General features: G+C 34.9%; 1 protein-coding gene across 3 annotated transcripts; it reads right to left on the bottom strand.

The window, feature by feature from the left end:
• Positions 1-19,491: 19,491 nt before the first annotated feature.
• LOC145070729 (zinc finger protein CONSTANS-LIKE 15-like) lies at positions 19,492-21,087 on the bottom strand. 3 transcript variants are annotated; one of them, XM_079017685.1, is made up of 4 exons: positions 20,258-21,087; positions 20,030-20,128; positions 19,784-19,929; positions 19,492-19,716 (listed from the first exon to the last, which is right to left on the bottom strand). In XM_079017685.1, exons 1-4 carry the CDS (start codon positions 21,005-21,007, stop codon positions 19,623-19,625), a joined length of 1,089 nt encoding a protein of 362 aa, XP_078873811.1. In that variant the 5' UTR covers positions 21,008-21,087; the 3' UTR covers positions 19,492-19,622. The 3 variants fall into 3 exon arrangements, with proteins under 3 accessions (XP_078873811.1, XP_078873812.1, XP_078873813.1); XM_079017686.1 differs by having other exon boundaries at positions 19,784-19,917; XM_079017687.1 differs by having other exon boundaries at positions 19,784-19,856.
• Positions 21,088-23,802: the final 2,715 nt, after the last annotated feature.

Genomic DNA, 23,802 nt, shown 5'->3' with positions numbered 1-23,802 from the left:
ATATATGCAAGTGAAGCACCAAATAAGACACTTACCTTATAATTAAGATAAGAAGGTGGAAGTAAGATAGACCTCAAGAAGAAACAGTCTGGTAGGCATATATAACCAGCTAATCTAATGATCACAATTAATATTTAGTAAGTTAAGAGTTTTTTGGATTTTTAAAACATGTCATACCGTAATAATATATAGCATGTTCTTCAACAGCTTTTGACTCAAAAACATGTTCCTTAGTTTCAGCAAAAAGATTTTAAGCTTTTTCAATGAGTTTTATAAGTGGAGATCCTCTAGTTGCCATTACATTCTTTGCTAATTTCCATCATTCTTTCCACAATAAGTAGGCAACATCCTACATTCAACAACACTTAATTACATACAAAATTCTACTTTTGTTTTACCAAATCAAATCTCAATGTTTATCAAAACAGACTTACATGAAGTTGACCAGTAGAAAGAAAGAAATCCTTGAGAAACTCATGCTTATAGTACCTAAAATAATAGACACATCTTCATATTCCCATATGAAATTAAATAGAAAAACTTATATAGCCTTTACCTTGCATAACGTATGAATAGATCGCGTGCAATAGGCCTAGCTTGTATCATTCCAAATAATTCCAATGTTGGTCTCTATACAAGCCAATAATTTGAGAACTTAATTTTAGTATTATTTTATAATTAATCAAATAAGAAAAAAAATACCTTCTGTCATATAGGAAAGAGAACAAGATAAACAAGATCAATATCGCCACTTTTAGTTGCCTTAGTCAGTGTTGTATCTTCTTCCCCAATGCCTAGTAACAAAGGAAACTGGAAAAGTGCTAATTTCCTCCTGCTAGTCTGATCTGCATGAGTAGCAACTGCATCATAAGAAACGCTTCTGCACAATTTTAACTCAAAAATCCCAAAAAGTTAGCCATTGACATTTTTTAGTGTACTTTAATCCTATAAAACTTTAAACAAACCTTATCAAGTATGATATATCCTGATAACCACTTCCTGCAGAATAAGCCTCAAAAAGAATCAATCCACCAATCAAAACTGAACAAGTGATATCATATATCTAGATGATTGTTCACCATATCCACTATTATCACAATATAAGAGATAAGAATATTGAGAGGTTTAATTTTGTATGAAACCCGTGTCAAAATTGAAAGGAACTTTATTCAAAGCCTAAAAATAGGCGTATGTACACGAGCATGTGGTTCTTGATGAAACAAGAATTATAACCGAATTGTCATTGGAATAACAAAAGTGCATCGTTGATGTATAAATATATAATGCCAACTTTTGAGATGAAAATATGTTAGGGAATTAAGTAGAAGAAATTACCCAGAACCAAAAGAAAGAAGCTAGCTCAAACGCGTTCTGCATAGGAATTGATCATGAGTTATGAAGTTGTGTTATTAGCCCTAAAAACAAACACATGATGGAAATGAAGAATCAAATGGAAGGAAACTACTCAAACCTGGAAAATAGTAAAATGAATTAAGTTGAGCAAAAGTTCTGGCTTTTTAAACCAAAATAGTTCATCTCGAGGATTTAACCTTCTTTTAGCAAAGAAGCCTCATGTATTTGCAGCACTTTCAAGTGCCAAAGTAGCAATAACATGTTGCAGTTTTGTCCCCGTTGCAAATGTGATAGTCAATGTAACTAATTTCTTGTAAGTTATAATGATTTTTAATGGGAAAATAAGGATATAAAAATGTAATGTACTTACCATCCAAGTAACTAAACCATTTGTAAGAAAAAATAATTGTTAGATTTCTCTTGATAATTCAGTTGTAAGAAAATCAGAGCCTTTTCATGGAAGGTTTCCTGTTCTTGGACCTCCAACTGCAATTTCAGATAAAGTTCATCAAAAATGTGCAGCTACTTTAAATGTTGCAAGAATGATTCTTGAAGTATATAATCACAACATTGATGAAGTAATTTCAAGATTTCGTTTTACTTTTCTTTAATTTTTTGTTATTTGACTTATTTTGTTAACAAGTTTATTTTTTGATTGTAGCTTATGAAAAATCTATTCCGTTGTTTAGATAGTCCCGAGCTTCCTTTCCTTCAATGGCAAGAATGTTTTGTAGTTTTAGCAAATCGACTTCATAAAGATCTTAAAAACAAGGTAAATGATATTTTTCTTTAAAATTTCTAACTTCAGAAGACTATTTCTAATTGTATAAATATATATTTACATTCATTTGGAATCAAAGTTGAAGGAGTAGGAAGTAATTTCCACACAACAAAGTATCGATTTTCTAGCCAAGGTTTTAAGGAGCATTCTAGAGGTTAGTTTATGACTAATAGTTCTATCTTTTTCATATCTAAAAGTTTTAATTTAGTTATATGATAAATTTTGTTATCTTTTTTCTGAATCACCTTGGATCTTGCTTAGAGAAGGAAAAAGGATCTCAAGAAAGGCTGATTGAGCCATTAATGAGTTTTGTGAAGTCATATGAAGGTGGAACAGAGAGTCATGCATGTGGAATTGTTCATGCTCTTTTTGAAGAGTATTTATCAGTTGAAGAGATATTCAATGACAACATTCAAGTGAGTTTTTGTTTTTATTTTTGTACTTTCTACATTTTTTCATGTAGATATTAAAAAAAACTTTACTTTTCAGGCTGATGTCATTGAACGCCTTCGACTTCAATACCGGAAAGATCGGTTTCGGGTTGTTGACATTGTGCTTTCACATTAGGTATTCATGTTTGCTAATAAATTTTTGTAATTTTTAATTTATATAACCATTAATTTATTTCCATATAGGGTGTTAAGAGTAAAACCAAGCTGATATTAAGACTAATGGAGAATTTAGTGTATCCTAATCCGGCTGCATATCGGGATAAACTGATACGGTTTTCTACACTCAGCCACACAAATTACATTCAAGAATGATTATTAATTAGATATATAAGTAAAGTGTATAATACCAGTTAGCACATCAACTATACTCCAGGACTAAAATGGTAATTTACTTACCTTAGCATTTTCAAGAATGGCATTTGTTGCCCCTGTTGCCTTCAAATCCAAAAGATGTGGAATATCCTGAGCTCAAGCATATATAGGTATCTATAAAGTGTAAATTCATTTTTTTTATTAGATATTAACTAATTTACATGTTTAACTTAAAAAACAATTGAAAACTTACATGTGCATTTTTTTGATTGTGGGCGTTGTTCTCTATTCCAGGTAAACATGAAGTCTTAGAAACTTAATCGTTAGACAAACCCACGATTGTCTATTATATTGAATCCCATATAAGAAGTAAAACCATCTCAAACTACATGGATGACATGCTTGATGGATCCCACTTCTGACTATTTATGCATGTATATGTTTTCACATATCTATATATGTATATGCATGTACACATCTATCTTCACATGTATGCACATATCTGTATCTGTATACTACTATGTTTTGACCAAGAAAGAATACTGAAATTCTTCAAAAGTGTTTGAAGAAGACAACTACAGCACAATAACTAATGATCTGAACTCAAATGCTACAAATCTTTTGACCCTATGTCCAAAACAACTACAAAGTTACAAAATATAAATACATGTCAGAACCAAAACCGACCAACACAGTTGGATCTAAAGATTGTCTACCATGTAACACCCTTCCATGAGGGATTAGTGAATACATAGTTTCTAGGAGAACTAAACCCCATAAATGTGTGACTGATATGCAAGAGATGGCGTGAGTAGGAATCCAATAATAGAAGAGGGCCTACAGACTTATTCCTTTTTCACTTAATAAAGAAAGTCAGGCAACTGAAGCTTTCCTTATGAAGACCTAACTTTTTACAAATTTTCTCTCATATACTTCAGTTTTCCTTCCATACAACTTCTACCTTGAATTCAAGACTTGTCATCATGTGAGGTTAAAGTTTTTACTAGACATGTTAAGCAAAAAAGAACGGAAGATGAAGTTTTACCTTCTCGGGTGCTATAAACTGGGAAAATTATACAATCGGAAGATTCTGCAACAAAAAGCGTACCTCATCAACCTTCACAATTATTTGATCAACATTTTGCCCTAATTCCTCCGCAACAACAGGTTCACGTTCGGTACGAACTTCCAGAACGGGTGCATCAATTGTTTCCATTTATTCTTGAGACTAGGATCCACGATTGAAAGAGTTTTGGAAAAGTAGATAGATTTTCTGACGCAAACAAAGCTCTGGTGTGTCGCCGGTGATGTCCGTCGTTGGAGAGAGAAGAAGGGTTTGGAAACAGGTGGGGGGTTTTGTCATGCGAGAGAATTACAGAAAAAGTAAAAGAAAACAGCGTAAAAGAAACCTGGTGGAGAAGGAGAGACGAGAATGTGGAGGTTTCGATTAAGGGTTGTTCAACTGGTAGCTTTGACGGTTGTAGTTGTCGATCGGCACTACAATTGAAAGGAGTTGCAGTCGCCGAACCCTTTAGTGTGAGGATCGATTCGGAAGGCAAGGTTTAAAAAATTTAGGGATTTCATTTTCCCTCTAAGGAGACGCGCGTTACTTAAAACAAAAATATAAAACAACATTCACAGAGGACGCACAAGTGCCCTCCGTGTTTTTAATTTTTTTTACAAAAGACACTAATTTAAGGGCACGCAATAATGCATGACCTAAATCGTTAAATTTTTTTGAAGAGATGACAATTTTTTAATGTCACTCTCTTTTGCATAACATAAATCAATGAGTGTCGTGGTTTGCGCATCGTAAAAGGGTCTTTTTCTTGTAGTGATCCAAGATATTTAGGGTTGCATGTACACCATAGTAGTGTTAGAATGCTCAAAACCCTTCACTTCCATGGTGAGACTTTAAGCAAAACCGAATCCCCAACTTCGAATGTCATCGATCGTCTTTTCTTGTCAGCATAGCTCTTTTAACGATCCTGAGTTGCTAACATCCTTTCCCTAATCACTTTCAGCTTTTCAGCAGTCTGATGGACTATCTCGAGGCCCATAAACTACTTTTTCTCTAGCTTCAAGCCAACATGACGGTGTATGACACTTCTTTCCATACAAATCTTGATAAGGTGCCATGTTGCTGCTCGAATGGTAACTATTGTTGTAGGAAAACTCTACCAGGGGTAAGTGTTGATCCCAGTTACCTTGGAATTCCAGGGTACACGCTCTTAGCATACCCTCCAGTGTTTGAATCGTCCTTTCGCTCTGACCATCTGTCTGCGGATGGTAGGTTGTACTTTAACACAACTTTGTACCCAATTCCTCTTGTAGACTCCTCCAAAACCTTGAATTGAAACGACTATCACTAGACCATCTTTCACTGGCTGCTATGAGGTGTGCACTTTTAGTCTTACTACTTCCTTCGCGTAAGCCTTTGCAAGCTTATCCATAGACCATCTTTCACTGGCTGCTATGAGGTGTGCACTTTTAGTGAACCGATCAACGACCACCCAAATCATGTCGTGACCCTCCATCGTTCTAGGTAGTTTAGTGACAAAATCCATGGTGATGTCTTCCCTTTTACGCATGGGTACAGGTAAAGGTTCTAAAATCCCATATGGTTTCTGATTTTGTGCTTTAACTCTTGCATAGGTTACACACTCGACCACATACTTTGCAACATCAAGCTTCATCGTCGGCCACCAGTAGTACGATTTTAGATCCCTATATATCTTAGTGCTGTCAGGATGAATCGAGTACATGGTCTTGTGAGCTTTCCATCAGAAGATCTCTTACTCCTCTCGTCTTAGGTACTCAAATACTATCTTGGAATACCTTCAACCCTTGATTATTTCTACCGAACACCAACGTCTTGCCCAAATGTTCTTCCTTTCGGTCATTTTTCTCTGAAGCATCTCCCTGAGCTTTCTTGATGCTTTCCATAATCATTGAGACAACTTCAATTCTTAACGCTCTTGGCCTTCTCCTTTCAAGGCTCACTTTTCGACATAGAGCATTAGCTACAACATTTGCTTTACCATGGTGGTAAAGTATCTCACAGTTGTAATCCTTTAGCAACTCTATCCAGCGTCGTTGTATCATGTTCATTTCTTTTGATTAAAGAGATACTGAAGACTCTTATGATTAGTGAAAAGTTTGTACTTTGTATCGTAAAGATAATGCATCCATATCTTTAATGTGAATACCACTGCTGCCAACTCTAGATCATGAGTGGGGTAGTTCTTTTAGTTCTCTTTCAATTGTCGAGATGCGTATTCTATCACCTTATCCCTTTGGGTCAGAACACAATCTAACCCAACTCCAGATGCATCGCTATAAACTGCAAAGTCTTCAACTCCATTGGGTAGATAAAGAATCGGTGCTTCACACAACTTCTTTTTTGGCTACTCGAATGCTTCCTCGTGCTTCTCACTCCAAGTATAAGTAGCTCCTTTATGGGTCAAAGCTGTCAATGGAGCAGCTATTGGAGAAAAACCTTGGATAAACCTTTAGTAATATCCAGCTAATCCCAAAAAGCTTCAAATCTCCGTGGGACTCTTTGGTCGTTCCCACTTCATCACAACTTTAATCTTAGTTGGGTCAACCGTTATTCCTTCTTGGTTAACCATACAACCCAAGAATTAGACTTGTCAAATCCAAAAATCGCATTTGGAGAACTTTGCAAACAACTTCTCCTTCTTCAAAACTTCTAACACTTCTCACAGCTGCTTACCAGGCTCTTGCTGGCTCTTTGAGTAAACAAGAATGGCATCTATGAATACTATCATGTATTTATCGAGGAATGGGTTACAAACCCTGTTCATCAAATCCATGAATGTTGTTGGAGCATTGGTTAGTCCAAATGACATAACCACGAACTCATAGTGTCTGTATCTTGTTCTGAATGCGGTTTTCACAATATCCCACTCGCTCACCTTTAGCTGATGATATCCTGACCGGAGATCGATCTTAGAGAAATAGCTCGAACCCTACAGCTGATCAAACGGGTCGTCAATCCTTGTTCTTCACTGTTTCCTTGTTCAACTCTCTATAGTTTATGCACATCCTCGCTTCCATCCTTCGTTTTTAAGAATATCATTGGACCTCTCCAGGGTGATAAACTAGGTCTAATGAAACCGTTGTCCAACAACTCCTGATGTTGCGTCATAAGCTCCTTCATCTCCGTCGGTGCTAATCGGTATGGTGCTTTTGCTATTGGCGTCGATCCTGGCAACAAGTCTATTCAAAACTCTACTTGTCTATCAGGGGGCAATCCAGGAAGATCTTCGGGAAAGACTTCCAGATAGTCATATACCATTGGTATACTTTGCATCTCATTCCTCTCCTTCTTAGCATCGATCATAAATGCCAAGTATGATGTGCATCCTTTAGACAAGCATTTTCTGGCTTTCATCAGGGAAATGATTCCAGAATTTACTCTGCGTTTGTCCCAGTACACCATAAATGACTATTTTCAAAGAAAGTTTACCCTCACTATCTTCTTCTTGCATAGTATCTCAGCAGCATTGGCACTAAGCCAATCCATTCCCAGTACGATGTCGAAACTATTCAACTCAATGGGTAATAGCTCCTTGTGGAATTCATTTCCGTTCAAGTCGATGACGATATTCTTAATGCAATCGCTAACAGGTATGAATTTGCCACTGACAACTTCTACAACTAGAGCATTATCAAGTTTTTCTATAGGCAATGCTAGTCTACCATAAAATTTATGTGATATAAAGGAGTAATTTGCTCCTGAATCAAACAATATATTGGCAGACAATCCATTTACAAGAAAGGTATATGGAGGGACGTCCGCTGCATCCAGGTCATCTGGAAAGCTCTAGCTTTTGGCTTCGGTGGGACATTGGGCCTTGCCGCCTCCTTCTTCTTGTTGGATTAATGTCTAAGTCCATAACTATATTTGGTATGTACTTGACCCGACCCGGCATGGTCCATTTGGGTTGCACTTCACCGACACAATTTATATGGATAGTCTTCTGAGAATATTATATTTATGATTTATATTAATATATTATAAGTTCTAATATATTAATATATAATCATATTATTTAATTAGTATTGATCAAGAATTAATTTATAATTAATTAAGTGATCAAAATGAACTAATTAAATATGGACTCTTATATATATGGAATGGGCCAAGTTCATTTACGTTGGGCTAAGCTTTCATGGATAGTCCATGGAGTGTTTAAGCCATGGATCATATGAAATGAAACGTCATGGGTTTAACCCTAGTCTCCATACTATATAAAGATGTCCTTGGTTGGTGAAATTGGCACTAGTGTGGGTACACTAAGAAGGGCTAGCCGATTTCACTAGAGAGAGCCAAGTATCCATATTCTCTAAAGTCTTCCAAGGTGTTTTAGTGATATGTGATTCCACTTGAGGCTTCCACACTATTGGGGCTAAGCTCTTAAAGCTTGAAGACATCAAGCTACATCAAAAGATATGTCATCTAACTAGTACTTTGTAGTATAAGAACTTCATAATATGCTAGTAAGGATTAAAGCCTTGGAAAGTTCTTATTTGCATTTATAATAGAGAAAACATAGATACAAGGTTTATAGGGTTGCATGCACACCATAGGAGTGTTAGAATGCTCAAAACCCAATAGTGGTATCAGATCCTAGGCTTCTTTTCTTGTTATCCTTGCAAAATTGCTTAAAAAATCGAGTTTTTATGCTGTCTGCTCAGCAGACTCGCCGAGTCCACTGATGGACTCACCGAGTCCAAGGCAAAATGCATCCAACTCGCCGAGTTGGTTCATGCACTCGACGAGTTGGACCCCCAGACAACATAAATTCGACTATTTTGGATGGAATTGGACTAGGAACATTACCCTAAGATGTTTTTGGACTTATAAACTTGTTTTTTGACATGGTAATGTTCATGCTAATCCAATTTCAAAGATAATTGTCAATAGATTCATGTTTTGTATTAGTTTAAGTGTTATGCTAATTACATGAAAAAGTTTGATTCCAATTATCTTGTTCATATGAGTTGCTTAGATTAATAGAAAGGTTGATTGATTATGTTTCTTTGATCCATTTCAATCTAAGAATTAATTCTAAAATGTGTTTGTGTAACTTGTCCAAAAGTTACATGAAAAGTCACATTAAAGATTCTTAAAACTCATGAAGGATGGCAAAGGTTACAAAAATGAAGAGTCATGTCTCATTGAATGGTTTTATGATTCCATAACTTGTCCTCAAGTTATGGAAGTTCAAGAGTCACTTCATTAAGTAATAAAATGTGTAACCTTAATTAATTCCATAAGTTATAAAATAAAGAAAAGTTAATTCTTTTATTATTTTAAAGTCTTCCATAACTTTTCCTCAAGTTATGGAACTTGAAGGGTTTTTTAATTAAAACTACTTTAAACACATAAGTTATGGAATAGAAAAGTTTTTAAAGTTACAAAACTTGCCCTCAAGTTTTGGAATTTGAAAAGTTTTCTCTTATGAATACTTTAATTCCATGTTAGCTTTTAGAATTTTAAAAGTTAAAATTCAACCCTTATACTTTATAATATTATAAGTTAATAATATTTATATATATGTATAAGAGTAAAGTCAGTCTTACCGTTAGTAGGCCTCATTCACGAAGTCGGTCTATAAGGGGGTATAAGGTTACTGCCTATAAAATAACAGTTTAATGGGTGTCCACTCTCACCCACCGCTTCCTTGGCCGGTGGAGGGTCGTTAGTCGAACGGGTAGGACAAGGACTATAATTCTCCCTTCATTAAAAGTATTAATGATAAATACTAAGTAACTAAACTTTTATAAATACCAAATCTTAGTTACTTAGGAAAATGTTAATAAGGTGCTAATCCATGAAATTACACTTTGCACTTTGTTTAAGTCGGTTGGTGGAGCGTGTGTTGTTAACCGGCACACTAACTTGTATTTAACAAGGTAGGCAAAGGGTAACTTAATGTTTATCATAGTATCGATGGAGCATGTGTGGTTAACCGACACATCGATTGAGGGGTAAACACTTAAGGGTACCAAGTAATTTGCATGGTTACTTCACACCTTCTTTTGTGATCCTTGGCATCCCAGTCACAAAACCTGAAGGGCACACTCGAGATTTAAACATGCCATTGAAAGTTCAATGAATCTCAAAGATCTAGGAGTTTCAAATCCAATTAAAACTTAATAAATTATTTCGTTTTTCATGGTGGAAATTGGTGAATCGTCATTCACCTATCTTCAAATATTCTATAGCTTGGATTACGGCATCCCTCTTCCAAGTTATAAAATATTGTGTTGGGTCCTAGCCTTAATATTTCATATTGGGTGTTATATTAAGGACTGTAAATCAACTATCTTGAATATCTCCCAAAAGGTGTCTAGTTCAGACATCTATGATCTTCCCAAATCTCTTGGAACTTCACTTCCTCCACCTCCTCTAATTATTCTTCCTATCCCACAAGTTCAAGGTCACTCAATCCGTATTGGCAAGGCAAGGTCTAGGTGTGATCACATCTTGGAGATGAAGTCACATATTGACAAGCCGGGAGAGTTGGGTGTCAAAGTCTTGAGAAAGTTAGTGGTTCAATCACTTTCTAAGTCACATACTGAGTTCCTTGGGACTCCTATGAAACAGACTATGACAAGACTCTTAATGATCTTATCTATTTGCTTGGTGTTGCTGAATCAACAATGATTTGGAAGGCTAGTAAAGCAAATTTGATTAGGAGATCAACTTCCCAAAACTTTATGGACAGGGACAATAGTGACACATGAAATCCAGAAAAGCATTCTCTTCCCAATGGAAATGGATTGGCCATAGTCAACTTGGTTGACCAAAGGGTAAAGAGAAAGGATAAGTCTGAGATAGTTCCATGTATTATAACCTAAGAGTCCATATGTTTCTATTGCCAAAGGAAGGGGCTTTGGTTACGAAGCTGCCAAACTTACCTAAGGATGGTAAAGTCAATAAGTTTTACTTTATTTCAGGTAAAGTCCATTGTCTAACTCTATTAAGTTCCTACTTGGAGATTCTTATTACATGATGTGGCTGGGTCACATGTTGATGTTTTAAGAATCAAAGAAAAGTAAAGGAACTTAAAGGAAGTATATGTTGATTCGGATCGCGAAGATGGATTTCAATCGCATGGTTCGGTGATCAGAATGTTGAGCAGGTGCTTAAGAGTTATGATAGATTGCTTAGGAATAGATGACAACAAGTTTTCATATACATTTGCATTGTAAGGATTAGTTTTTCCGCAAAGTTTTAAAATAAAAGAAAAGTTTTTAATTTTATTTATTTTAAAATATCCTTACAATGGCATTTGGGAAAAAAAAAGATGTTTCTTATATGATTCCATTGATAGCAATATTGGAAATATGAATTTGATTCTTTCATTTGTAGTAGTGTCTAAATTTACCAAATAAGGAAAGATTCTCATCATCAAAGTTTCAGTTGGATAGAAACTTGGAATCATGCAAGTTGTATAGTATGATGAATAAGAACTTTCGAGCATTGGAAAATTAAGACTAACTGCTTGTTCACATGGATGTGTGAGTCAAGAGAAGGACTAAGGGATCAAGTACACTTTCTTGTGAACTTGTCAAAGTCCACCACAAAAGATGGATAAGACTATTCGTCATGATTTACTAAGGTTTAGTAAATATGATTATACTTACAAGGTTAAGTATAATTCTGAAGCATTGGAAAATTTTCAATGTATGACAGAACGAATAAGAAGAATCAAATTAGGCAGAAGGATAAAAGTTTCTCAAATTTGAAAAGAAGGGAGAGTACATTAGTATCATGTTTTAAGATCATCTTAATGATTTTGAGACCTTATCAAAATTCACCCTCTAAGTGCATTATGATAGTTAAGAAGAGGAGTTATGAATTGTTGAAGTGGTTAAATCAAGAAGATGATTCATACTTCATTCCAAAAATAATTCTTAGAGTTATACTCTAAGATTGTAATTTGAGTGCATGTTTTAAAGAAGGTTTAAAATAGTTGTCAAATGTATGAGTAAAAGTTTTCTACTCTTGAACATTTGAAATTGGTAAGTTGTGATGTTTTGGATAAAACAAAGACCAACTAAGGCTAATTGTGTTAAGTGTCTGTCTTGATTAGAATCCACACTATCTCTTGAATATTTGGCAAGAAATTCTTATAGGTAAAGGAGACAGTGGGAGTCTAAAAGATCCTGAAAGGGTTTCAAGAAGTAATCAAGAATAAAACCTGTATTTCATCACTAGCACACAACTAGATGTTTATAACCTATCGTGTTGACACTTCTGTGCCCATTCCAGTTAAGTTGGCTACACATTTGAGTTCTACATGTTCTCAATTGTGTGCATACCTACTAGGAAGGAATGGAAGGCCCTTGAGCTGCCAGGTGGCAAGAAGTTAAGATTACATAAGTTCAATCCATATGAGTTAGGATTTGTCACTAACCTAGTCTTGTGATTATGGTTTGACAAATTCTCATGGATAAGAACACATACACCATAAAATCTAAGTGTCATAAGGTTTCTCTCCGATTCATGAAAATGATGGTGAGGAAATTCTTTCACTAAGTAGATTTTAATTGCAGCTCTTAAAGTTGTTAGTGGAGCGTGCGTGGTTAACCGGCACACTAACATTGACTTATGAGAAATGGAAAAAGATCTAAACAATTGATACTATGATTACGACATCCCTTTTCATAGTTCTGAAATTGTTTAGAGACACTTGTGAGCCATCTAAGAGAGGTGTATGATTTTGATAAAGTCTTATCAAGGCAATCTAGTATCAGAAATCTGAACTTTGGTAAGAAAGTCAATAAAGTATTGATTTCTAGAAGTCCAGTTGATTTCTGGGTACATGTCAAAGGTAGTGGAAGCATAAGTGTTATGCTATTAATCATCATGTTAGTGGGAGCATGATAATTATGATAAAGGTTGCATGTTAGCAATGTTAATTATAGAAAACAAAAGGTCTCAATTGGGAAAAAGTTGTTTTGCTATAATTAAGGGAGAGGAAATTATACTTCATGTCAAATCTAAAAGCTTAGATTGAGGTTTTAATCGTACTTAGTCAAGAATATATATGAATTTCATGTTCGAATGGCTCAACATAAGGAAATTCTATATATATATATATATATATATATATATATATATATATATGGGTTCATTATTTGCGTTCTAAAATTCGATTATGATTACGGCATCCCTTTTCATAATCTGAATTATGAGAACTTGGCAAATAGAAATGGAAATATTATAGCAAAAGACTGGTTTAGTCTTTATGTAAGACATCATGAATCGTGTCCCATATGCTTTGGATATAGGATCGATTACATGTGCTATTTTCATCCTTTCTAAAATTTTCCAAATGCCTGGGGCATTAAGAAGGGAAAGGTCTAGAATTGGATATGACTAAAATGATTAAGCAATTGTTGAGGACAATCTAAGGTTTACCAAATATTGGTTGCTCAAGGACAGATGGAAGTATAGTATTAACTCTGGAAGGACCATATTGACATAATCTGTAAGGAGGCAACTCTTGTTCAGAAGTGATAGTCAAACTGGAATATGGAAATGCTTCAAAGTTAGGAAGTATTCAATCTGTATGATTAGGAAACTTAATGCAAGAAGTATGTTTCCAAGGAGTTGATCTCCTTTGGAATACTCTGTAATGATTGTTGCCAAGTCTTTGTGAATTTGTGCATAATCATTACAAGAGGATCAATGCATATAAGTTTAGAATCTAACACATTTCAGTAAATGGCATGAATTTGGAATTCTTGCATTTGCAGTAAGGAATTGGGACTATGAAATGAGAATCATTGGAGTTATGTTCAATCGATCGAGTTCACAAAGTAAGGATCATATAAAAACATAGAGTGCATACTTGGTGTATGGCAAAGCTATTGTTTAAGAAAAACATAGTGTACATGCTTGGAGCATGGGACAACTAGTGTTTTTAATTCAAGTATAAAGTTGATAAAACCGAAACAATGAATACTGAGTAATCAGTATGGTGATAAATAAAAGTGTTTATTTATATTCATAGGGTTTGATACCATATTTGATTCATTTATTCTTGTGTTTCACTTTGCATGTTTTGACTTCCAGAATAAACTAGGTTATTCTTCTTGAATGACTAAGTTATTCGAACCATCCATAGTCGGTCATATGTTGGACGTAGATATGAATCAAGACTGTCATGGGTTGGATTGTAGAGGTCCAAGTTGGTGGACAAAGTTGTGCTACAACACTTATGAGTGCTCATAAGTTCTGAGTATTGGATTCAACCCGCGCTCATTTGAATCACTTCATGGATTTTATCACGAGTGATCACGAGACGATAATATCTTATATTCTTCAAACCTAGAGATATGAGTTGTTACTATGAGTTGATAGTACATTGATTGCATGAAAACGCACTGGTAACTCGATGTTATAAAACGTGCCTTTGTGTATGAATCAACAAGTAGTAGAACAAGCCATATGAGTCGAAGTTTATCCATTCCTTTTACCTTCGAGATAAAAGCGATATCTGTGGGCCCGTCGATGATTTAATGATGACATGTGTGAGTGCTTGGCCAAGCCAGGACTGATTTGATTTGTTCAATCAGTCAGTCGTCATGAATCGGAAATCGGGAAACAACAAATGGACAGAGAGAATGATTATAATCCATGTCTCAGTCCATATGATATCTAGAATGGAGGAATATATGATCTCTTATCTAATGGACAAGTCATTTACAATGTCAGAGTTCGACAGCGGCTTGACAACGGTTTTAAGAGCTACGATTGCCAGTTAGGTTTTGAAGTCATACTCAATAATAGTTTTAGACTTATCCAAGTAGGAGACTGTTGGATTAATGTCTAAGTCCATAACTATATTTGGTATCTACTTGACCCGACCTGGCATGGTCCATTTGGGTTGCACTTCACCGACACAATTTATATGGATAGTCTTTTGAGAATAGTATATTTATGATTTATATTAATATGTTATAAGTTCTAATATATTAAAATATAATCATATTATTTAATTAGTATTGATCAAGAATTAATTTATAATTAATTAAGTGATCAAAATGAACTAATTAAATATGGACTCTTATATATATAGAATGGGCGAAGTTCATTTAGGTTGGGCTAAGCTTTCATGGATAGTCCATGGAGTGTTTAACCCATGGATCATATGAAATGAAACGTCATGGGTTTAACCTTAGTCTCCATACTATATAAAGATGTCCTTGGTTGGTGAAATTGGCACTAGTGTGGGTACACTAAGAAGGGCTAGTCGATTTCACTAGAGAGAGCAAAGTATCAATATTCTCTAAAGTCTTCCAAGGTGTTTTGGTGATTTGTGATTCCACTTGAGGCTTCCACACTATTGGGGCTAAGCTCTTAAAGCTTGAAGACATCAAGCTACATCAAAAGGTATGTCATCTAACTAGTACTTTGTAGTATAAGAACTTCATAATATGATACTTAGGATTAAAGCCTTGGAAAGTTCTTATTTGCATGTATAATAGAGAAAACATAGATCCAAAGTTTATAGGGTTGCATGTACACCATAGGAGTGTTAGAATGCTCAAAACCCAACACTTCTTCGGGCAATCCCTCGAGATTTACCCTTCCTTATTACACCCATAACAAACTTTCTTGTTGAAGGTGCACTTAATGACATAGTGCCCAGGATTTCCACACTTAAAATAAGTGATCTCTTCGTCACATTTCCTCCTCCTCTCGAACCAGACTTCGAGGATTTACTTTTCATGTTGGATCTCGAAGATCCATTGAACTTCCTTTTCTCACCAACCTCAATTCTCTCCAGACCCCTTTCTTTTAACTGGTTCTCAACATTCTTGGTTGCTTTAATGGCTGCCTTCAACGTGCTTGCCATTTTAACTGTTGGGCCAAAGTCTGATGGCAATTTACCAAATTTCTCTATCTTGGCGAGTTCAGTCGGCACCAAGTATGGAAATAACTTCATCTTCTCGGTGAATGCAGTAGTATAGTCATCAATGCTCATCCTCCTCTTCTTCAAGTTCTAGAACTCATTTTTTAGATCTATCAGATCTATTTCGGAGCAGTACTACATCTTCAACTGCTCCAAGAACATTTCTCAAGACATCTTCAGGGCTTCTCCCCGTGGCATCGTATCTGCCAACAATTTCCACCAGCTCAAGACTCCGGTCTTTAGTTGTCTGACCGCAAAGATGGTTTTCTGCTTGTCGCTATAGTTGCAGCTTTCAAACGCCATCTCCATTTCGGAGATCTAGTCCATAATCTCTACTGGATTTGGGCTTCTGGAAAGACTTGGTGGTTTAGCACCCAAGAAGTTCTTATACATACGTCCATCTCTGTCGATTTCCCTCTCCGGGTCGTTCCTTCTTGCCATTGAGGGTTCCACTTGACTGACCGTGCGGCTATAATTTCCTTCTTATGACTGTCCGTCATTTAGTTCTGGTTGTTCAACAGGCACTAAAGGTTCATCCCTATTATTCAACGACAGTTGCCTCATTTCTTCCCTCAATTCAACCATCATAACTCGAATCATGGCTTGTACTCCAATCATTGTGACTGGATCAAGTGCAGCTTCTACTATCGGCACTTGCTCAATCCCTTGGGGACGAGGCTACAGATTCTTGTTTTCATTCAAGTTTTGGGTTCTTGCCATGTCGATCTATACACCAAATTAGGTGAATTTAGATCTTTATTTACGATAGGCGTTTAAATCCTCCTTATCACTCCGAAACGTTACATGCTAGTTCTAATATCGTAATCAAACGCTTAGAATCCTGAACACATAAGGTTTCCAGATCCGGTCGGCAACAGACCATAGACCCGAACAAATATAGCATATAAGGCAAACATAAAGCATTTAGCACATAAAAGCACTTTAGGCATCTTTCCTAAAATATACTAGTGCTCATGTCTAAAATATTGTAGACACTCATCTCACGATCATCGCTTAGCATTCTAAGTTTAAGTCTAGAAATCCTACAAATTCCTAGTTCACTTAAACTAATGCTCTAATACCAACCGTGACATCCCCATTTTCATGGCCAGAAAGGACCGATTTCGTTTATGCTTTATAATAAAAGCAGAGTAACTTTTTACAGAAAGTGTTGTGGAATTTGTTCCCAAAAATTATAGATAAGAATTTATCAAAGTATTTCCAAAAAATATATTTTCATTACATTACAAAACTCGAGATGTCATCGTCAATGCATATCAAAAGCATAAAGAAAAGGCTACATAGGCCTTACAACATTTCTATTTATTTCTACTAGCCTATAATACATAATCTCTCATCAAATCATCCAACTATGCTCTTGTGCCACTACTTGTGAAACAAAAAAAACTGAGTGGGTCAGGCTGGGGAGCCTGGTGAGCATATAGGATTTTCAACCCACAATAAATAAGTTTATTATTTTCAACAATCATTCAACCCGATTACCCACTCCCGTTATCCTCACTTTACGTACCTAAAGCATCTATTATAAGGAACATATCCTAAGGAATTTCATCAGGATGGACAGTACTGCTAAGGGGATTCCTCAACCATTTAGGTCCGTAAGGCAACCATGAGGGGGATGGAGTACACCGGTGAACACGTCGTTCACAAACACCTATAGGTTGCGAGTTTGGTAGTGTTCCACTGAAATTCCTAGAAAAGTCTGTCGTCCTCATCCATACTCCGCTAGATGACTGGATCATCGTCAACACTGAGGCCTCTCATCATTTTATTTCATCACACGCCAACTATTTCATCTACCCATGTTTTACCCAATATATTTGTAGATATAAAATACATATACAGTTCAGATCTGGAAACAAAGTTTAAATCTTTCATGCATCATAGATCTCAAAGTATAAAAAATATATATACAGTTTAGATCTGAAAGTTTAGATTTGAAGTGAGAAAGTTTAGGTTTGAAGGAAAAAGTTCAGATATGAAAGAAAAAAGTTTAGATCTGAAAGAAAAGTTCAGATCTAAAAAGAAAGAGATTTAGATCTCTAATCCAACATAGATCTCAGGTAAACATATAATATATACACATAACACATAATTTATATAAAATACTTCATATCGATGTGTAAGATGAAAGTGACTATACACTCACTCGATAAGGTGGTGATTCGGATAGCGCTTCGCTTCATAAAATAATCTCCTTTGACGAAACGAGGAGGTTTGCTTGAAAATCGGGCTCTGCGGGGGTAGAGTTTCTAAACCGAAAAACTCTTTTTCTCGGAGTCTTTGGACGCTTCGGGGCTTTCTTCTAGTGCTAGGGAGGTTTCCTAGGCTTCAGGGTGGTTTATGGAGGCTAGAGAGAGAGAGAGAGAGAGAGAGAGAGAGAAAGTAGAGAGAGAGAGAAAGAAGGTGTAAATGATGTGAAAATGAAGGCTAACCTCTCAACCCTTTTATAGGCCGGAGGCTCGCAAGTACGCTTGGCGTACTTTGGATCTACGCAGTACGTAGGTGTCGGTCAACGACTGGGACAACGTGGCTAGTTTTGGACCACAGGAGAATAAGAGCATGCATCATACCCATCTTCGTACACGGGGCGTACTTCGATACGCGAGGCATCCGAAGTTACGTTGGGCGTACCCCTCGCACCCATCTCACAATTTTCACTCTCGACTTCTAAAATTCATAACTTTCACATACGAGCTCCGTTTTTTACGTTCTTTATATCCACACGTAGGTGGGACCGTACTCTACAACTTTCGTTTAGACTCCGTTGGCTAATTCTGAATTTATTTATAAAGTTATATTTTTAACAGGCCGGGATAGGAAAAGTCCGTTAAAAATTCATAACTTCTTCATCTGACGTCCGTTTGCATCTGTCTTTTTTTACCGTTGAGCTACTATTAATGAGACCTTCGATTCCCGTTTAGGTTGCGTCGGCCGAAAACCGTTCGATCTACTATTCGAACTCCGGGCTGTGTATTGTTGATCCGAAACTTAGAAAAATTATAATTTTCTCATACGAAGTCAGATTTAGGCGTTCTTTTTATGCACGTTCTCAGTTTAACGTATGTTACGAATTTCGTTTAGATCGCTAAGGCTAAAAAGCACTTATCGTAAACTCATTTTTTACGTCACGCAGTGTCATGCCGGTTCTGTCGCGAAACTTCGACATGTCATAATTTCTTTGTTATAACTCAGATTTCGACGTTCTATATATGTCTGAAATCCTTGTCACGACCACTACAACTTTCTTCATAGATATCGGGCTTATCTAATGTTTTATTTTTGACGCTTATTTTTATTATATTTTTACAAACAAGTATATAATCATAAAAAAATCACATAATTCAAATAATATTTAAGTAATTTATCTTTATTACTTTAAAATGGTTACAATGGTTAGCCTTGACTATTACATTATCAAATTAATGTTTATCCTCGAAACACTGGCGTTACAGGTGTTAGACAAATGAACTAGATTTCCAGTTATGATTTACGGCGCAATTATTAATTGGGGTTTTTATTTGATTAATTAGCGCAGAGATTTTACAGTTCAGCAGCCCGATCATTTGTTTGACTGACAGCAGTATTTGTTTTTGTTGACAAAATACCATTGAAATTATGGTATTTTGTGTTGTAAACACAAAATTCCACTTGCTTACTTTTTTATAGCAATTTTGAAAAATCAAATAATTACATTAAGTTGCCCATTTATGACATTAACCCGGAAAAAAATGCATCAAGTCAAGCATCGTCAGCCTTGACAAATCGACCCTTGATTCGCTTTCTAGTGTCAGCTCTTGCCTTCCTCGACTCATACCGGATGTGTTTCACATACCTACACAGTCGGACATATTTCATCAAAAAAGAAAAAAATCTTAAGCTACAAATTTATCAAAAAGTACCTCCTGGATTTCTTCTTCTCCAGATAACGAAGCATCGCATTGCCTCTGTTCCTTGCCAAAACCTCTGTATCATCTGAACCACCAGTACCAATATTATATCCCTTTTGTGTTCCAAAACATGATTTGGAGCTGTTCTGGATTTTGAGCTAAGCAATTCAATATTATGATGCTTAATAATATTTATATGCCCAGAACAAAAATCCAAACTAACTGACACAAAATTGGAAAAATTGGAAAATGGCTTACATTCATCCCTAATCCTATTCCTGTCGTATGATCTTCACTCATCAATCCCCCATTATTTCTATCTGGACTAGCCGTTCGTTCCATATCAAAATCCCATATCTGCAGGAAACAAACACACACAAATCTCTATATTGAAAACTAAAACTTTAAACGTTTTAAATTGTCAAGTATTCTTTCATCTTTTGTAATTAAGTGAATTATTCATCAAATTCACGAGATATATATAACCTGAGTGCCTCGTCGGTCTCCGGGTATGGAGTTCCAAAGCATGTTGTGTTGCAAAGTTGGATCGTCTATCCGATCCACATCAACCCGACCGTGCTTCATCATAAGCAAAGATGTAAACGGTACCTCCTCCTCTTCCTCCTGATGCTGCTGTCCTCTTGCACCATTACCATCGGATGACAATGCGCTTCTCTTGGAAAGCTCGATCAATTGTTTCAAAATTACATTTTTTTGCTTCTCACATCTAGAAATCGACTTCTTAAACACATCACTCTCGTCAGACTCAGGCACCATCACCTCTTGCATCCACGAGTTCGGGTCGGCCAACAGATATTCCCAATGACCCGAATCATGAAGTGGGTTGTTGGTGGATTTTGTGTGGTAGTGGTTCAAATCTAATCCCCAGGTGGAGGCGAGCTCAAGAGGCGATGGGCATCCAATAAACCCCTCAATGGGGGTCCGATCGTGTGAGGCGGAAGCAGAGCAGAGACCGTGAGCATCCCAGTCACATTCCCGGCATAGGAGGAGGTTGTCCGTGGAGCAGCGGACGGATACAGGTGCGGATCGGCAGCCCTTGCAGATCTGTGAGCGGAGGTGTTTACCGGAGAGGGCATTGGCGGCGTGAACCTGGTGGTCGCAGAACAGGCAGAGTTTAGCGGAATCAGCGCGGCAGAAGAGAAGAGCAATCTGATTGTGGCAATAATCGCAAGGCAGAGTCTCCTGTACTTCTCCTGGATTGTTGGGCGTTCCCATTCTTACGCAATTTGGAAAGTCAAGGAGCGAGGGTTTCCCCTTTGGGAAGGGTTTTGATTTTTAGTTATTGATGCATCTTTCATCTCATCACTTTATTGCCTAAATAATAATTCGCTTCGTAAACAATTTATTTATTTATTTATTTTTTATCATATATAACAATATATGCATTACAGAGTTGTACAGTACAACATTTTATATATAAATTATCTTTTAAACGCAATATTCTACTTAACAACGGTTTACGTGTTTAACGACTAAGAAAAGTAATCAAAATATTTTAGGTTTGTTATAAGGTTAAATACCAAAAAGTCACAAAGTTTTTACAAAAATTCGATTTTGATATTGTGTTATTTTTTGCTTCAAATTAAATATTATGTTTCTAATTTGTTAAAATTCTGATGACTATTTGACCAATCAATCCAATTAACTGTTTAATTAGAATAGTAAAATGTCAGTTTTAATTATATGATGTGTTAACATTTCAAAATAAAAAAAAATATATTACAAAACACACTAAATGGTTTTTTTTTTCCAATATTGACACTCAATTTTTTTTGTCCCCAATTGATCATAATTTTCTTTTTCCAATTTTATTCAGTTTTAATGACATGACATTTTATTTTTTCGTTCAAAATCGAATATATTTTTTTATTCCATTTGAAACTACATAAATAATTTTTTTACGTTTGAAACCATATAAATACATTTATTTTATTTAAAACATAGTTTTTATATAAATACAAGATTTTTTGCATTTAAACCATAATGTTATGTAAAAATATTTATTAATTATATTATAACCATATTTTTAATACATAATATATTTCTTGATTTGTTGGGAAAAAAAATCTTAAAATTTGAAGATTCAGTATGTTAGAATTATTAAATAAAATAAAATTGAACATGAGACAAAAATTAAACTTATGCCAATTGGTTAAGAAATGTAAAAATAAGTTTTATTGATCATTTGATTACGTTTATGTTAGACCATATTCTTTATACAGTTATTGACATAAGTAAATAAATCTAAAATGAATGTAATGAAAATCAAGAAATATATATAAGAAAATAAATGAAATATAAAAGTTTCACTAAATAATAAGTGTCCTACTTTGGAAACATGGAAATTTTATATAAATTCATAATAAATGTGTTATAATAGTTAAAATGTCTACTTGAAACAATAGAGAAGATCATTTAATTACGATACATCAGCTTTATAAATAACAACATAAATATGTATTAATTATATTATAATTGTATTTGACATTTACTATTTGGAAGTAATAATTTTTTTCAACAATCAAGAATTGTATGTACGAGAACCAAAAATCATGAATATATAAAACAAATGGTCCATGGTAATTAAAGCGACATCAGACTCTAATGTTTTCGAGATCACATTAGCTCATATTACTGTGCATTCTACATCTCTAAACTCATTTTAAAGTTGTGCATTTACAAAAAAAATTGGTTATAATATAATTAATATATATTTATACATAACATTATGGATTAAATGTAAAAAACATTGTATTTAAAGAAACAAAATGTGGTTTTAAATGAAAAAAATATTTTTACAGTTTCAAATATAAAAAAAATTATTTATGTGGTTTCAAATGGAAAATGGTCAATAGTGCACAAAATTAGTTAAAAAATGGTGTACAATTTGGAATAAAAAATAGACTGTCAAAACTGAAAAAAAAAACACAATGTCACAATAAAAAAAACATAGTGTCTTTTGTGCAATTGTTTCAATTTTAAAACATCAACGTGTCACGTTATCAAAACTGAAACATCATCATGTCATGACAATAGTCAATCAGGTTCACCAGTTAAGTGATCAGAATTGTAACAAACTGGAAACGTAATGTTTAATTTGAAATAAAAAATAACGTAGTATCAAAATCAAATTTCTATGTAAATTTAGTGACTTTTGTGGTATTTACCCTTTATTTTATGTTTACCTCATTGTTTAGTATATCCTTCTGTCTAAGTAGGTAAGTTGTGTGTATTTGACTTTTTATATGAATGAATGGGTACAAATGATAACACCCATTTTACCATGCACCTACTAGAAATCCAAATAAATGAAATTAATAAAAATATTTTACCACAATTCTTCCTAGGTGTTAGGAGTTTGGAAGGTAATGATAATGATTTGTAACTTTAGAATTTATATACATTTAGTCTACTTTACCACTGAACTGATTTTGACAATTTAAAAAACATAATAAGTGTTTTTAATGTATAGATACATATTTTGATGTATTTTAAGGTGTACAACTATCGAAGGCATACATACACCATAGAATATTTTCGTAAGACTTGAAAGCATACTACCATCAAGCAGTCATATCCGTTTGACATGGCCTCAATGTTATCTCATTAACATGACAACCTTATATATATATATATATATATATATATATATATATATATATATATATATATATATATATATATATATATATATATATATAACGTCAACTGAAAGCATGTTTCGCTCAAATAAACCCAAAACATCCTCCCAAAGTCTTTTCTCCTCTACCTCCGGTTATTCATGTCTAACACACATCCCTTTCAATGGTTGAAACGCCTCATCAAATTTTAGTTGTCGTGCAGTAAGATCAGCGAAACTCTATTTGTTACGAGCAACAATGTTATTCAATATATGAATTCCTTCCATCAGAAAGGATCTAGCCTTTTCAAGGCTTTCTTCATCAGAATAAGGAGCAGTTTTAGGACTCCCCGACATAGAGGTAATAATGAAGGGACGTTGGAATTGTCGA

Source organism: Lactuca serriola, chromosome 8 (genome assembly GCF_051521515.1).
Source record: "Lactuca serriola cultivar US96UC23 chromosome 8, Lser_US96UC23_V15, whole genome shotgun sequence".
In the NCBI taxonomy this organism is placed as follows: domain Eukaryota; kingdom Viridiplantae; phylum Streptophyta; class Magnoliopsida; order Asterales; family Asteraceae; genus Lactuca; species Lactuca serriola.
Note: the sequence above shows the minus strand (reverse complement) of the source record. Positions and strands in the feature narration are given on the sequence as shown.

What these genes read in the sequence shown, in the direction of transcription:
- LOC145070729 (XM_079017685.1), bottom strand. Translation starts at nt 21,007, where the DNA reads ATGGGAACGCCCAACAATCCAGGAGAAGTACAGGAGACTCTGCCTTGC. An exon ending in GAGACCGACGAGGCACTCAG is followed by an intron (nt 20,129 to 20,257) that starts GTTATATATATC and finishes TGTTTCCTGCAG; the next exon opens with ATATGGGATTTTGATATGGA. An exon ending in GAATAGGATTAGGGATGAAT is followed by an intron (nt 19,930 to 20,029) that starts GTAAGCCATTTT and finishes TGAATTGCTTAG; the next exon opens with CTCAAAATCCAGAACAGCTC.